The 16606-nt window shown below is 31.9% G+C and overlaps 1 protein-coding gene across 1 annotated transcript; it reads right to left on the bottom strand.

Annotated features, from left to right (window-relative positions):
* Nucleotides 1–299: 299 nt before the first annotated feature.
* On the bottom strand, nucleotides 300–5580 carry LOC18599253 (uncharacterized). Its single transcript, XM_007029142.3, has 9 exons — nucleotides 5304–5580; nucleotides 4205–4765; nucleotides 2713–4098; nucleotides 2294–2618; nucleotides 1867–2128; nucleotides 1560–1776; nucleotides 1043–1419; nucleotides 664–801; nucleotides 300–573 (listed from the first exon to the last, which is right to left on the bottom strand). Exons 1-9 carry the CDS (start codon nucleotides 5427–5429, stop codon nucleotides 510–512), a joined length of 3456 nt encoding a protein of 1151 aa, XP_007029204.3. The 5' UTR covers nucleotides 5430–5580; the 3' UTR covers nucleotides 300–509.
* Nucleotides 5581–16606: the final 11026 nt, after the last annotated feature.

Here is a 16606-nt window from a genome sequence, read left to right as displayed (position 1 = left end):
AACTTCTGCTTCAAAGCTGTTGCATGCTGACCCTTTTCCTTAACCAGGTCAGCCTGGTGGAGCTATTTTTGTAGCTAAGCGGTGAACGGAAATTGGGAAATAATGAAGAAAAGTTTAAGCTGAGTTCCAAAGCCAAAAGGAGGTTTTTGTTAAGGTATTCTTCTGCCATATCTACCAGCTATGGGCTGGTCTTGATCACAAACAATGATAACTAGCAAAGCCTAAACTTATTAATAACAAAGATAACATTATTTCATGATCTAGCTCACAGGGCATGATGGAAAAAGCTGCAAAAATACTTAGGATTGTCTCCAATGGAAATAGACCATGGAGAGAAAGTTTCAAATACCTAATGATTGTTTGATCAGTATATAGATCATAGCATGCTTAATGTAGTTTAAAGCCTTGAACTGCGTATACATCATTCACTGCTTACTGTAGTTTAAAGCCTTCATCATGCAGGATGTCTTTCCATTCTTCCCAAAAGAAACAGCTGAATTAGGTATTTGCTACTGATCACGATTTTGACTGCAATCCAATTGCTTTAATCTCCACTTTCCTCGACTTCGAACTCTGAAAAAGAGAGAAAGAAATATGGACAATAAAAAATCCATTAGTGGGGATTTCAAACAATTAAACTAAGGATTTAAATCTGGAACTTACTTAGAATCTGCATGGGATGCACTTGATTTATTTGCAAGGCTGAGGGATGCAAATGATCTTGACATGATATCATCTTCCCGGCCGACACTCTGCATGAGGCAGTCCTTCATTGGCCATCTCATTGGAACAACCAAATTCCTATACAAGTATTTATTGATCAAGAACAAAGATTTCTTATAGCAGAAAATGTAAAATAGGATGCATTTGATCATTAAATAATGAAAATTATTAGGGTATTAATATCCTAAACTCAATCAAATAAACAATATCATGCTACATTAACATTGCTAATCTAGGCCGTTTAAAGTAAACACTATATATTTTCAGATCACAACAAGGAAAAAGATGCCCAAGTGAGTTAAATGGAATAATGACTTACCCTTCCAAGCACTTGCATTTGCAGTGAATCATCTTATTTACTGTGTATTTGCCAAATAAGGCCTCTAAATTCTTTGCAACCTTTGGTAAATCCAACGATGGCAACATGTCCCAAACCGTCAAAATTTGGATAAAGTGTGAGTTTTCCTTGATGACATCTACACTCCAAAGGAGATTCAAGGAACCATTGACTGGATACACCTCTAGCAGGCCAGAAGAACCACCTACAGCAATTTGTTTATTCTTCCTGTGGTTCTTTTGCTCTGGAGTTTGACGCCATCCACTTGAAAGCTTTTCCAACAGGTTAAGAATTTGCTTAAGTAATTCTGGGTTTTTAATGCTTGCCACAGATTTCTTAAAGTCATTGCTCAAGCAAACCTGTTTCAAGATGACAGTAAGTGCCTATTTCTTCTTCTTGAGAAGAAAGTAAGTGCTATAAGTACACTAGAAAGGGTAACAGTCCTCAAGTCCTCAACAAATATAACTAAAGCAAAGAGAAATATAATAAACCAGCATACCCTCCATTTTGCCTCCTTAAACAGTGGAGAGTCCATGCTCATTAGACTATCAAATTGTTTAAGCTCAAACAAGGCAGTTGTAATAGCTTGAGCCAAATGCTTGTCCTCATCAGCATCGTAGAAACAACCCCTTCTCCTGGCATCAGTAACTAGTTTCTTCCATACAGAACCACTTTTAATAAATGTAGCTTCATTCCCCAATATCCAGAGGCAATGCCTGTAGAACAGATAGAACAAGTGGCAAAGTTACTAAATGCTCTCAACATAGGAATTTTCGGAGTTTACCTATATTCTGATCTATACTTACCTTGCGCGTGTCAGTGCAACATTTGCCCTTTGATGATTGGATAAAAAACCGATTGACCCATTTATGTTACACCTGACAGTAGAGATGATTATCACATCCTCCTCGCCTCCTTGAAACCCATCAACAGAGCGAACGCTAACAGTGAAGCCACTATCTGCACATTCACTGTATTTATTTTCGAGCTTCTCTTGAATTGCATGAACTTGAGCCTTGTAGGGTGATATAACACCAATGCAAACTCTTTGTCTTGTGCCAGTGAACTCTGTGATGGGAAGAATTATATTAGCACCCAAACAACTATAAAGGAGTAAACTGAAATAATTCCACAGTGTCCTTGCAAACAAACTTTGAATCAACTTTTTCGATGTCTTTTTCTTTCACTTCTTTAATGAATTTGAAAACTATTGCTAGTTCATATAAACCATACCTTTGAAGAGGTTAGCAACTAACTTACAGACGACAGCAACCTCAACCATATTTTTTCGACTATGCAGATGATCAAATTGCTCCTTTCCACAGGTTACATTGATAAATGAGTAGGTGCCATACATGCTTCCATGAAGAAAATGCTTCTCATGGCTTCTGTCTTTTACATTTGGAGCATCCAAAATTTTACCATCATAGAATTCCTTATTCGGAAATGAGCTTATAGCTGGATGCATCCTATACTGGACATTGAGTAATTGTTTCTTTTGTCCTAGTAAGACGAGCCTTTCAAACAAACTTCTTGCGAATTCAGCCTGACCAGAACTCTGTTGAAGGTACAAATTGTAGATATTAGACAAGTGAAAACCTTAAAGAAATAATAAGTTGAAAGAAAGACACTAGAAGGATAGAATGCTAAACCTTGCTTTGGGTCATGGCAGGCAGTTGGTGCTCATCCCCTATCAGAACAGCATGGCGGAGACCTGGAAGTTGAAAGGGAATAGTCGATTCACATTCTCTGAGCTGAGCAGCTTCATCAATAACCAACAACTCCAGTGGCACTGTTCTTTTTGGATTCAATTTAAAAGAGCTTGATGCGGTACAGAAAAGTAGACAAGCATTATCTAAGCAAAAATTTTTTATAATGATTTTTTCACTGAATTCTGGAACCGGAAATGACAGAGGAAGTGATTTGAGTCTCTGCAGGCAATGTTTCCTTGCAACTCTCAACTTTGCAAAGTGACCAATCTCACTTTCAGTTTCAGTATCATTAAGGGCAATCTTCAAGCCTTTATCACTTTTAGGACGATTTAACAAAGTTTCAAGGGAACCGAGCAAATCAAGAGCTATCATCATGGTCTTCACCAGTTCTAATGAAACAAGATGAGTTGGCAAGTGTGTGTACAAGTTTACAACACAAAATTTCAGCCGCTCATAGAAGACACAAAATCTCTTCTTGATGAATTCCTGCAAAGTGATAGGATCCTCCTTACATGTTTCTGCTCCTGCTTCTTGTGCATTTTTTTTCTCTAGGAAAGCTCCATGTGTACCCTGTTTCTCATCAGGCTTTAAACGATTCTCTGTTTTAGAAGCTACATGTTTTTTCTTGGTTTCTTTTTGTTTCAAGGTCTCATTGATAACTTTTCTCCATGAATTCTTGCTCTTCTTGTTCTTGAGGTTCACATCACAGTTTTTCCCTTCCAGTTTATGGTTGGTGCTGTCCTTGCCCTTGAGGTTCTCATCACAGTTTTCCTCCTCCGTTTTCTGGTTTTCCAGTTCTCTATTCGCTAAGTACTGAGAGTACTGCCTTTCAGGGTCTTCAAGAAAATCTATCATTGACACCAAACTAGTCCTCCACCCACAGTATGGTGAAAAACACTTGTCCAATATCTCCACACGATAATCAAGAAATACATCAAGAAGATCCTCATGATCATCAATCTTCATTCTCTTTCCATTCCCAAATAAAACTATATCCCCAAATCCGTAAGTGTCATATTTAAGTGTCCCTTTAACTAAGCTCATGAGCCTTGATGCCACTTCCACCACTGCAATGTTGGTTGGAGCACATGTAATTGCCCCGCATTTCATTCTAAGAAGAGCAAACAACAACGAACCAACTGTTCTAGTTTTCCCTGTCCCTGGAGGACCCCATACGAGTTTAACTGTATTTTGATGATGGCAAGCCTGTGTATTAATGCAACTTATAATTGCAGCTTCTTGGGAATCATTTAACCCCTTAGAATTAAATGGAAGAACAGTGCCAGATTTCTTTTCAGATAAGCACATGGGACAGTCTTCTTCATCCTGCAAAAACAGATAATGAAAGAAACATTAGCCAAGGGAATAAGATTTCATGCACAATTACAGCTAAAATTAATCCACTTCATCAGGATGAAATCAAAATTCTTACAGCTCCATTCATTTGAACAACTTTGTTGATCATATTAAGGTTCCCTCCCTTAGGATCTGGGTGCAAAGCCTTCCATATTCTAATATTTGTAGTCATGTTAATTAAAAAGACAAAAAAGAAAGTAGGCTTCTGTTGAGATATGTTTTCTTTTCTTTGCATATCTTCTTCGATCATTATTGGCTTTGATGACCGTATGAAGAGTTCATCAGGATCCTCCTTAACTCCTTGGACATATGCAAGAAGATAAGACATTTTTGACCGGTTCAAATCACTGGTGCACTTTGGTCTCACATCTGTTAACGTAACAAGATCTCCACTCTGTGGTTGATATGTTGCTAAATCACTCTTTTTAGAGTCCCTCTTCAAAACAATCTTATAAATCAAGTCTTTGGGAGGTTTGTAACGTTTATCCCTTGTAACAGAATCTAGTTGACGTGAAGGTGCCTGAGACACCCTTTTCATGCCTGAGAGCAAGTCTGCATGAGTTTCCTCGATAAGAGGGGCAACAAAGGAGTGCAAGTACTCTGAAGAAGACTTAAATGTCTCTGGGATCTTCTTCACCTGCTCATTTCAATTACAAAAAAGGGATAAAAAATCCAGGAAGATTCAACTGTTAACAAGAATACTTAAAAACAAAGTAACTATACACTTGTTAATCTATTGAACACAGCAATGGATTTATATCAACAGACTTCGAAAAAGGTGTACAAAAATAGGGTAAAGCATATATATTGAGATCAATGAACATTTTAGGATCCATATATATTCCATGCATTTGATTTTCTTGCATTAATTTTGCAATATATTCAGTGTCATACCTATAAAATTTCTAAACTTCTACCAAGTGTTGAACAAGGGTACAATGGATTAAAATGAAGAGTTCATTAAACATAGCTTTAGATCAAAGAAGGCGTGGGGAAGTATAAATGCAAGAGGAAAATGAAACACAACAAAAACAAATTACAAATGCTGGAAGCATATATATAAACATTGAACAGAATCTAGAGATAAAAATTGTTGAAGTTGCCATATGCATCTATCTGTATAACACCAAAGGGCTTGTGGGCAAGCATATATAGTGTGCATATATATAATAAACCTGGCCTTTGTAAAGACTTTCGTTGAGGGCATCTCCAAAAGACCAAGAAAACACCAAATCTATCAAGCTTCTTCCCTTATCAGTATTTTCTTTCTTGGAGCCACAGCCACTCCCACTCTTGTCCATGACTTTTGAAGTTTCTTCTGAAAGTTGAAAGCAAGTTTCCTAGAACTGTTCGTCTTACAAATGCATATAGAAAAAGGCAATGACTACTCGAAAAGTTTTCTCAAAACTGCTCACGCAAAGGATTTATTCGCTAGCTTTGGCTCTTGCGTATCTTTAGCTCTGATATAAAGTCAGGCAATGTAAGGTCAAGCAATCAATTATGCATTAACTTAGGTAGGGTTTTGTACGAGGAAAGTGAGAGCATATTTTTTATAATGTGTATAATGAAATTACATTCTAATGTAATACAGTTAATGGATGTAATGAATAGCTGGTCGTTGTAAGAGAACGCCATCGGCCAACTTAAGAGAAAAGAAACTATTGGAAAAAAAAAATATTTTAGACATTTCATATTTAAAAATTAACGTTTTTTATATATTTGAGATGGACATATAATTATAATTAAAAATTAAAAATTAAAAATATTAATATATTTTACCCATTAACTTACTACGTACTAGAACGGTCAATAGTGATTCTTTTGCAAGGAAGACTAATGGCTGGACGTGCTTTGAGCTTCTCTTTCTCTCTCAAGTCCCAACAACTTGGGAGTTTTATTTTTGGTAACTGCAATTTATTTACTATTAGCAATTATCTGCATTTGGAAATTACATTTTTCTTTTTTAATTGAGTATTTATATGTTCACATTATCTTATCGTGAGATATTTTTTAAAAACGAAATTATAAACTCCAATAAATTAAAACGTGAAATACCTTTTAAAAGTTGACGTGGATCATAACACCAACATTTTTCAGCTCCGAAGTATTTCGTTTCCTTGCTTTCTAGGAAGGCTCAACAACTTGTAAATTTTAGTTTGCTTTCTTTGAGGTCAGTACAATCATTCAGTGACTGAAAGCTTTAAAGAGAGCGCCATCCCACCCCACTTAGTCCCATTATTGGCTTAATTCTTAGTAACGAAGAAAGAGTTAAAGTTATCTTCTCGGAATTTAACTGCGCACTCCGTCATATTGTAAAGTTGCGGTCTAGCTATCGTTTCTTGTGACAAAAGTTGACTACAAACTTTGAACATGTTAACATCATATCTTTTTCTTTTTCTTTTCTTTTCTTTTAAGTATGAATGGAATATAATTTTCCTTTCTCTTAGATTTTGGAGGGGCAGACTTTGCCATTGGTGTTGCTTGAATGCCCTGCTGTGTTGCAACATTTGGGTGAAAAATTAAGAGTAAAATAAAAGAAAAAAGAAATCTATAATGCCTTGAGAAGAGCAAATGGCGTTAATTTAATAAATGGTTATGTTTTAATTATGATATAAGAAGAGGAAAGGATTTTTCTTCCGCCTGTGGCACCCATTAAAGTTTGTCATAAAGAAAAAGTTATCATATACATGGATGTTTTTAATCTTTATAAACAATTTCAATAATTGGCAGCTACCAAATTTATAGTAAAACTAAATAAACTGCGCATAATTATTTGAAATGGATACATATATATTATTAGTTAAACTCATTTGTAAAGTTTTAAAACTTTCATATATAAAATAATAATCATAGCAATTAATTACATTTTAAGCCAAAAAGTACAACAATTTTTTTATCTTGGCCCTTCAAAACTTTAGAACATGGCCCCCTCTTAAAAAAAATTATAATTGATATGATATATTCTTTATAATTTTCTAGTTTTAGTATTAATTAATATTCTAATCACTAATTTGACATTCTTATTCTTTTTTTTTTTGGAAAAAATAAGTATTGTTTGACAAACTTTAATTATAATTAAAGTCCAATGCATTGTTTCCAATTTTGATACACATCAGAGTTGCATGAAGGCAACCACCCCATGAAACAGTCACGTAAAAGAAACTTTTTATGTAATTACATTACTTTATGAACTATTGTGTACTTTATATTGCAATCCAACGTTTGCTGCTCGTATTCTTAGCTTTTGTTATGGTTATTCTCACAATATAACAAAATAGTAGCATGGTAATGTACATGATTTCCTTTTTCCTTTTGCAATTTGATGCATCTATATGTCTCTCATAGATATCAAATCTACTTAAAATATAAATATGGCGTAAAAAGTACATGGTGTATAAAAAATATATATGCACCCAATGTTGTCTTCAAATATTTTTTTAAATGACTTAAAAGTAATTTGCATGGGAACATTTGGCTTACTAATTTGTAAGTGATTCCTTGTTCAAAGAATACAATTGAAATATCTAAGACCGGCTTTAGTATAAAGTCACGAAAGCATTTGCTTTAGGTCACAATTTTTTATGAGTCTCATGATTTTATATAATATAATTAATTATATTAAAAATATAAAAATGAAGATAATAAATAAAATATTTCTTAAATTACGTACCTATTAAATATCTATTTTCTCTTACTTTCTACATCCTTATAATTCCAACTATTTATCTTACTTCTCTAATTATGTAAAAGTCAAGATAATTAATAAAATGATATATTCTCTCACTTTCTTAATTATGTGTTTAATAAATCTCTATTTTTTTATCACTGTTTAATTTTCACAATGTTATTAATTCTCAATTATTTTTTTATTTTCAATGAATATAATATATATTTAATGATCTTCAACTAATGGTAATTTTCTTAATTTCAATAAAAAAAATCTCATTTGAATATTTAGGTATTTTAGGCTTTTAAAGTTATTGAGTCGTATCTGAAAATACCTTTTTCAAATAAAAAATATGAATACAATATTCGCAAAGTCTTTGAATTATTTAAGAAAATTCAAATAAATTTTTTATTCTTTTTATTACATATAATCAAATTCTTATATTTTTATTTTGACTAAAATAAGCTCTTATGATTAATGGATTATTAATGGTCATTAGTCAAAATATCATTTGTTGTTTTATACTCACATGGCATTGACTTAACATTGATGTAGAGAGTGAAAAATGCTATATGATTATTGTTAGATAGTTTGTAATATAAAGAAGTTTTATTCATATGTGATTATTCAAATTAAAGTGACTATTTAAATTAAGTGTCTATTTAGATTAAGACATGACTCTTAAATAAAGAGAAGCATTTTCAAACATATTTGTTGAAATATGTTGATTAATTATTTAGTATTTTCAACAAGCACATTTCTTAAAACCAAACAAGACATGTCCGTTGAAACAAATTAGACACAACTTTTCAATGTCTATAAAAGGAACACATATTCAATCAGACCTTATTCATTTAAAGTATTCTGCAATAAGCTCATTATATCCTAGAGAGTTTTTATTTACAAATCCTCAGAGTAGACAACAACTCTTAAAGAAAGTGTGTTATAGCACGCCTCAAGTATTCTTTCTCTTTTTTTCTTATTTTGTTTTCTAACAATCATGTCATCATACCAATTAGCATGTTAGGCCATTATAAATTATAATATGTTCGTATGTTACATCATAATCAATTATAACATATTAATATATTATATTTACGTCACGTGATATAAATAACAAGGGACATTTTAACTAAGTCAATAATTAATTATAAAAACTTATATATGATTCAAAAAAAGTATAAAGACTTATTTAACTTGGAATAAAAATATAAGGGTTTAATTGAACGTATAAAAAAATAAAAATTTATTTGAATTTTTTAAAATAATTTAAGAGTTGTTTTAGGTATTATGTCAAAAATACAATAAAATATATAAAGAAAAAAGGAAAACATAGTAGTAGCTGAGATCCAAATAATAAAAAAAAATTGGACAAAACTGTTTTAGACTAAGAGCACCTCACCGCCTTTGAAAATTTGCAACTGCTATATCCACAAATCTTTCAATTTTTTGTTTATAAATATGTTATGAATATGTCGTAGTACAGTAAAACTATAACTGCGTTTCTTTCTAAACAGTAGAAAGAGGTAAAGAAAAGAAAAACCCTAATCAGCAATCAATCTAGTGATTCATAGGCATGGGTGAAAATTCCTAGAAAGGAAAGAGAAGCATTGATAAAAGAAAGATCAAGTCTTCTTGTCGTGTCACGGTTTTTGAGAAGATTTTGCTGGAGATAAACCGCTTCTCTCAGTTCTGTACTTACGTTTCTTGCGCCCAAAGGAATCTCACCAAGTTTTCCAACGTTTTCTTTCGAGAGAGCATCGACTTGGTGTCTTCGAGTTTGTTCCGAGCCTTGCCCCATTCCTCTACCAATGCAACAGTTGCCATTCAGTTTGGGGAGTTCTATTACATCAATAGGAGAAACGGAATCGACGATATCCCTTTCCAAGATCCCTCTTGGCCTCATCTGGAATTAGTTTATAGGTTCTTTTCCTCGTTACTTAAGTCGCCCATGGCGTATCCTCAACTGGCTGCTCCTTGCATTAAGCCCTCTTTTATCCTTAAGTTGTTCGATCTTTTTCAATCTGAAGATCGAAAGGAAAGGGGTGCTTTAGTTTCTGTTTTGCAAGTTATCTATCGAAAATTTGGTGTGCATAGAAAACTTATCCGAAATTCTGTTTTCAATGTGTTCTATTGTTGTGCGAATGAAAAACATAATGGTGTCCCACACCTTTTGACTAACTTCTACCAAGTGTTCTATTGTTTTAGGATCCATATATATTCCATGCATTTGATTTTCTTGCATTAATTTTGCAATATATTCAGTGTCATACCTATAAAATTTCTAAACTTCTACCAAGTGTTGAACAAGGGTACAATGGATTAAAATGAAGAGTTCATTAAACACAGCTTTAGATCAAAGAAGGCGTGGGGAAGTATAAATGCAAGAGGAAAATGAAACACAACAAAAACAAATTACAAATGCTGGAAGCATATATATAAACATTGAACAGAATCTAGAGATAAAAATTGTTGAAGTTGCCATATGCATCTATCTGTATAACACCAAAGGGCTTGTGGGCAAGCATATATAGTGTGCATATATATAATAAACCTGGCCTTTGTAAAGACTTTCGTTGAGGGCATCTCCAAAAGACCAAGAAAACACCAAATCTATCAAGCTTCTTCCCTTATCAGTATTTTCTTTCTTGGAGCCACAGGCACTCCCACTCTTGTCCATGACTTTTGAAGTTTCTTCTGAAAGTTGAAAGCAAGTTTCCTAGACCTGTTCGTCTTACAAATGCATATAGAAAAAGGCAATGACTACTCGAAAAGTTTTGTCAAAACTGCTCACGCAAAGGATTTATTCGCTAGCTTTGGCTCTTGCGTATCTTTAGCTCTGATATAAAGTCAGGCAATGTAAGGTCAAGCAATCAATTATGCATTAACTTAGGTAGGGTTTTGTACGAGGAAAGTGAAAACATATTTTTTATAATGTGTATAATGAAATTACATTTTAATGTAATACAGTTAATGGATGTAATGGATGGCTGGTCGTTGTAAGAGAACGTCATCGGCCAACTTAAGAGAAAAAAAACTGTTGAAAAAAAAAAATATTTTAGACATTTCATATTTAAAAATTAACGTTTTTTATATATTTGAGATGGACATATAATTATAATTAAAAATTAAAAATTAAAAATATTAATATATTTTACCCATTAACTTACTACGTACTAGAACGGTCAATAGTGATTCTTTTGCAAGGAAGACTAATGGCTGGACGTGCTTTGAGCTTCTCTTTCTCTCTCAAGTCCCAACAACTTGGGAGTTTTATTTTTGGTAACTGCAATTTATTTACTATTAGCAATTATCTGCATTTGGAAATTACATTTTTCTTTTTTAATTGAGTATTTATATGTTCACATTATCTTATCGTGAGATATTTTTTAAAAACGAAATTATAAACTCCAATAAATTAAAACGTGAAATACCTTTTAAAAGTTGACGTGGATCATAACACCAACATTTTTCAGCTCCGAAGTATTTCGTTTCCTTGCTTTCTAGGAAGGCTCAACAACTTGTAAATTTTAGTTTGCTTTCTTTGAGGTCAGTACAATCATTCAGTGACTGAAAGCTTTAAAGAGAGCGCCATCCCACCCCACTTAGTCCCATTATTGGCTTAATTCTTAGTAACGAAGAAAGAGTTAAAGTTATCTTCTCGGAATTTAACTGCGCACTCCGTCATATTGTAAAGTTGCGGTCTAGCTATCGTTTCTTGTGACAAAAGTTGACTACAAACTTTGAACATGTTAACATCATATCTTTTTCTTTTTCTTTTCTTTTCTTTTAAGTATGAATGGAATATAATTTTCCTTTCTCTTAGATTTTGGAGGGGCAGACTTTGCCATTGGTGTTGCTTGAATGCCCTGCTGTGTTGCAACATTTGGGTGAAAAATTAAGAGTAAAATAAAAGAAAAAAGAAATCTATAATGCCTTGAGAAGAGCAAATGGCGTTAATTTAATAAATGGTTATGTTTTAATTATGATATAAGAAGAGGAAAGGATTTTTCTTCCGCCTGTGGCACCCATTAAAGTTTGTCATAAAGAAAAAGTTATCATATACATGGATGTTTTTAATCTTTATAAACAATTTCAATAATTGGCAGCTACCAAATTTATAGTAAAACTAAATAAACTGCGCATAATTATTTGAAATGGATACATATATATTATTAGTTAAACTCATTTGTAAAGTTTTAAAACTTTCATATATAAAATAATAATCATAGCAATTAATTACATTTTAAGCCAAAAAGTACAACAATTTTTTTATCTTGGCCCTTCAAAACTTTAGAACATGGCCCCCTCTTAAAAAAAATTATAATTGATATGATATATTCTTTATAATTTTCTAGTTTTAGTATTAATTAATATTCTAATCACTAATTTGACATTCTTATTCTTTTTTTTTTTGGAAAAAATAAGTATTGTTTGACAAACTTTAATTATAATTAAAGTCCAATGCATTGTTTCCAATTTTGATACACATCAGAGTTGCATGAAGGCAACCACCCCATGAAACAGTCACGTAAAAGAAACTTTTTATGTAATTACATTACTTTATGAACTATTGTGTACTTTATATTGCAATCCAACGTTTGCTGCTCGTATTCTTAGCTTTTGTTATGGTTATTCTCACAATATAACAAAATAGTAGCATGGTAATGTACATGATTTCCTTTTTCCTTTTGCAATTTGATGCATCTATATGTCTCTCATAGATATCAAATCTACTTAAAATATAAATATGGCGTAAAAAGTACATGGTGTATAAAAAATATATATGCACCCAATGTTGTCTTCAAATATTTTTTTAAATGACTTAAAAGTAATTTGCATGGGAACATTTGGCTTACTAATTTGTAAGTGATTCCTTGTTCAAAGAATACAATTGAAATATCTAAGACCGGCTTTAGTATAAAGTCACGAAAGCATTTGCTTTAGGTCACAATTTTTTATGAGTCTCATGATTTTATATAATATAATTAATTATATTAAAAATATAAAAATGAAGATAATAAATAAAATATTTCTTAAATTACGTACCTATTAAATATCTATTTTCTCTTACTTTCTACATCCTTATAATTCCAACTATTTATCTTACTTCTCTAATTATGTAAAAGTCAAGATAATTAATAAAATGATATATTCTCTCACTTTCTTAATTATGTGTTTAATAAATCTCTATTTTTTTATCACTGTTTAATTTTCACAATGTTATTAATTCTCAATTATTTTTTTATTTTCAATGAATATAATATATATTTAATGATCTTCAACTAATGGTAATTTTCTTAATTTCAATAAAAAAAATCTCATTTGAATATTTAGGTATTTTAGGCTTTTAAAGTTATTGAGTCGTATCTGAAAATACCTTTTTCAAATAAAAAATATGAATACAATATTCGCAAAGTCTTTGAATTATTTAAGAAAATTCAAATAAATTTTTTATTCTTTTTATTACATATAATCAAATTCTTATATTTTTATTTTGACTAAAATAAGCTCTTATGATTAATGGATTATTAATGGTCATTAGTCAAAATATCATTTGTTGTTTTATACTCACATGGCATTGACTTAACATTGATGTAGAGAGTGAAAAATGCTATATGATTATTGTTAGATAGTTTGTAATATAAAGAAGTTTTATTCATATGTGATTATTCAAATTAAAGTGACTATTTAAATTAAGTGTCTATTTAGATTAAGACATGACTCTTAAATAAAGAGAAGCATTTTCAAACATATTTGTTGAAATATGTTGATTAATTATTTAGTATTTTCAACAAGCACATTTCTTAAAACCAAACAAGACATGTCCGTTGAAACAAATTAGACACAACTTTTCAATGTCTATAAAAGGAACACATATTCAATCAGACCTTATTCATTTAAAGTATTCTGCAATAAGCTCATTATATCCTAGAGAGTTTTTATTTACAAATCCTCAGAGTAGACAACAACTCTTAAAGAAAGTGTGTTATAGCACGCCTCAAGTATTCTTTCTCTTTTTTTCTTATTTTGTTTTCTAACAATCATGTCATCATACCAATTAGCATGTTAGGCCATTATAAATTATAATATGTTCGTATGTTACATCATAATCAATTATAACATATTAATATATTATATTTACGTCACGTGATATAAATAACAAGGGACATTTTAACTAAGTCAATAATTAATTATAAAAACTTATATATGATTCAAAAAAAGTATAAAGACTTATTTAACTTGGAATAAAAATATAAGGGTTTAATTGAACGTATAAAAAAATAAAAATTTATTTGAATTTTTTAAAATAATTTAAGAGTTGTTTTAGGTATTATGTCAAAAATACAATAAAATATATAAAGAAAAAAGGAAAACATAGTAGTAGCTGAGATCCAAATAATAAAAAAAAATTGGACAAAACTGTTTTAGACTAAGAGCACCTCACCGCCTTTGAAAATTTGCAACTGCTATATCCACAAATCTTTCAATTTTTTGTTTATAAATATGTTATGAATATGTCGTAGTACAGTAAAACTATAACTGCGTTTCTTTCTAAACAGTAGAAAGAGGTAAAGAAAAGAAAAACCCTAATCAGCAATCAATCTAGTGATTCATAGGCATGGGTGAAAATTCCTAGAAAGGAAAGAGAAGCATTGATAAAAGAAAGATCAAGTCTTCTTGTCGTGTCACGGTTTTTGAGAAGATTTTGCTGGAGATAAACCGCTTCTCTCAGTTCTGTACTTACGTTTCTTGCGCCCAAAGGAATCTCACCAAGTTTTCCAACGTTTTCTTTCGAGAGAGCATCGACTTGGTGTCTTCGAGTTTGTTCCGAGCCTTGCCCCATTCCTCTACCAATGCAACAGTTGCCATTCAGTTTGGGGAGTTCTATTACATCAATAGGAGAAACGGAATCGACGATATCCCTTTCCAAGATCCCTCTTGGCCTCATCTGGAATTAGTTTATAGGTTCTTTTCCTCGTTACTTAAGTCGCCCATGGCGTATCCTCAACTGGCTGCTCCTTGCATTAAGCCCTCTTTTATCCTTAAGTTGTTCGATCTTTTTCAATCTGAAGATCGAAAGGAAAGGGGTGCTTTAGTTTCTGTTTTGCAAGTTATCTATCGAAAATTTGGTGTGCATAGAAAACTTATCCGAAATTCTGTTTTCAATGTGTTCTATTGTTGTGCGAATGAAAAACATAATGGTGTCCCACACCTTTTGACTAACTTCTACCAAGTGTTCTATTGTTTTAGGATCCATATATATTCCATGCATTTGATTTTCTTGCATTAATTTTGCAATATATTCAGTGTCATACCTATAAAATTTCTAAACTTCTACCAAGTGTTGAACAAGGGTACAATGGATTAAAATGAAGAGTTCATTAAACACAGCTTTAGATCAAAGAAGGCGTGGGGAAGTATAAATGCAAGAGGAAAATGAAACACAACAAAAACAAATTACAAATGCTGGAAGCATATATATAAACATTGAACAGAATCTAGAGATAAAAATTGTTGAAGTTGCCATATGCATCTATCTGTATAACACCAAAGGGCTTGTGGGCAAGCATATATAGTGTGCATATATATAATAAACCTGGCCTTTGTAAAGACTTTCGTTGAGGGCATCTCCAAAAGACCAAGAAAACACCAAATCTATCAAGCTTCTTCCCTTATCAGTATTTTCTTTCTTGGAGCCACAGGCACTCCCACTCTTGTCCATGACTTTTGAAGTTTCTTCTGAAAGTTGAAAGCAAGTTTCCTAGACCTGTTCGTCTTACAAATGCATATAGAAAAAGGCAATGACTACTCGAAAAGTTTTGTCAAAACTGCTCACGCAAAGGATTTATTCGCTAGCTTTGGCTCTTGCGTATCTTTAGCTCTGATATAAAGTCAGGCAATGTAAGGTCAAGCAATCAATTATGCATTAACTTAGGTAGGGTTTTGTACGAGGAAAGTGAAAACATATTTTTTATAATGTGTATAATGAAATTACATTTTAATGTAATACAGTTAATGGATGTAATGGATGGCTGGTCGTTGTAAGAGAACGTCATCGGCCAACTTAAGAGAAAAAAAACTGTTGAAAAAAAAAAATATTTTAGACATTTCATATTTAAAAATTAACGTTGTTTATATATTTGAGATGGACATATAATTATAATTAAAAACTAAAAATATTAATATATTTTACCCATTAACTTACTACGTACTAAAACGGTCAATAGTGATTCTTTTGCAAGGAAGACTAATGGCTGGACGTGCTTTGAGCTTCTCTTTCTCTCTCAAGTCCCAACAACTTGGGAGTTTTATTTTTGGTAACTGCAATTTATTTACTATTAGCAATTATCTGCATTTGGAAATTACATTTTTCTTTTTTAATTGAGCATTTATATGTTCACATTATCTTATCGTGAGATATTTTTTAAAAAACGAAATTATAAACTCCAATAAATTAAAACGTGAAATACCTTTTAAAAGTTGACGTGGATCATAACACCAACATTTTTCAGCTCCGAAGTATTTCGTTTCCTTGCTTTCTAGGAAGGCTCAACAACTTGTAAATTTTAGTTTGCTTTCTTTGAGGTCAGTACAATCATTCAGTGACTGAAAGCTTTAAAGAGAGCGCCATCCCACCCCACTTAGTCCCATTATTGGCTTAATTCTTAGTAACGAAGAAAGAGTTAAAGTTAAATTATCGGAATTTAACTGCGCACTCCGTCATATTGTAAAGTTGCGGTCTAGCTATCGTTTTCTGTGACAAAAGTTGACTACAAACTTTGAACATGTTAACATCATATCTTTTTC

This window comes from Theobroma cacao, chromosome 5 (genome assembly GCF_053813885.1).
Source record: "Theobroma cacao isolate CCN51 chromosome 5, ASM5381388v1, whole genome shotgun sequence".
In the NCBI taxonomy this organism is placed as follows: Eukaryota; Viridiplantae; Streptophyta; class Magnoliopsida; order Malvales; family Malvaceae; genus Theobroma; species Theobroma cacao.
The sequence above is the reverse complement of the archived record's forward strand: the minus strand, read 5'-3'. Positions and strand labels throughout refer to the sequence as shown.

Excerpts from the sequence above, each read along its gene's own strand:
- LOC18599253 (XM_007029142.3), bottom strand. The coding sequence starts at position 5,429 with ATGGACAAGAGTGGGAGTGGCTGTGGCTCCAAGAAAGAAAATACTGAT. Across the intron at positions 4,099-4,204 it reads TTGTTCAAATGAATGGAGCT|GATGAAGAAGACTGTCCCAT; the intron begins GTAAGAATTTTG and ends CTGTTTTTGCAG. Across the intron at positions 2,619-2,712 it reads CTGCCATGACCCAAAGCAAG|AGTTCTGGTCAGGCTGAATT; the intron begins GTTTAGCATTCT and ends TACCTTCAACAG.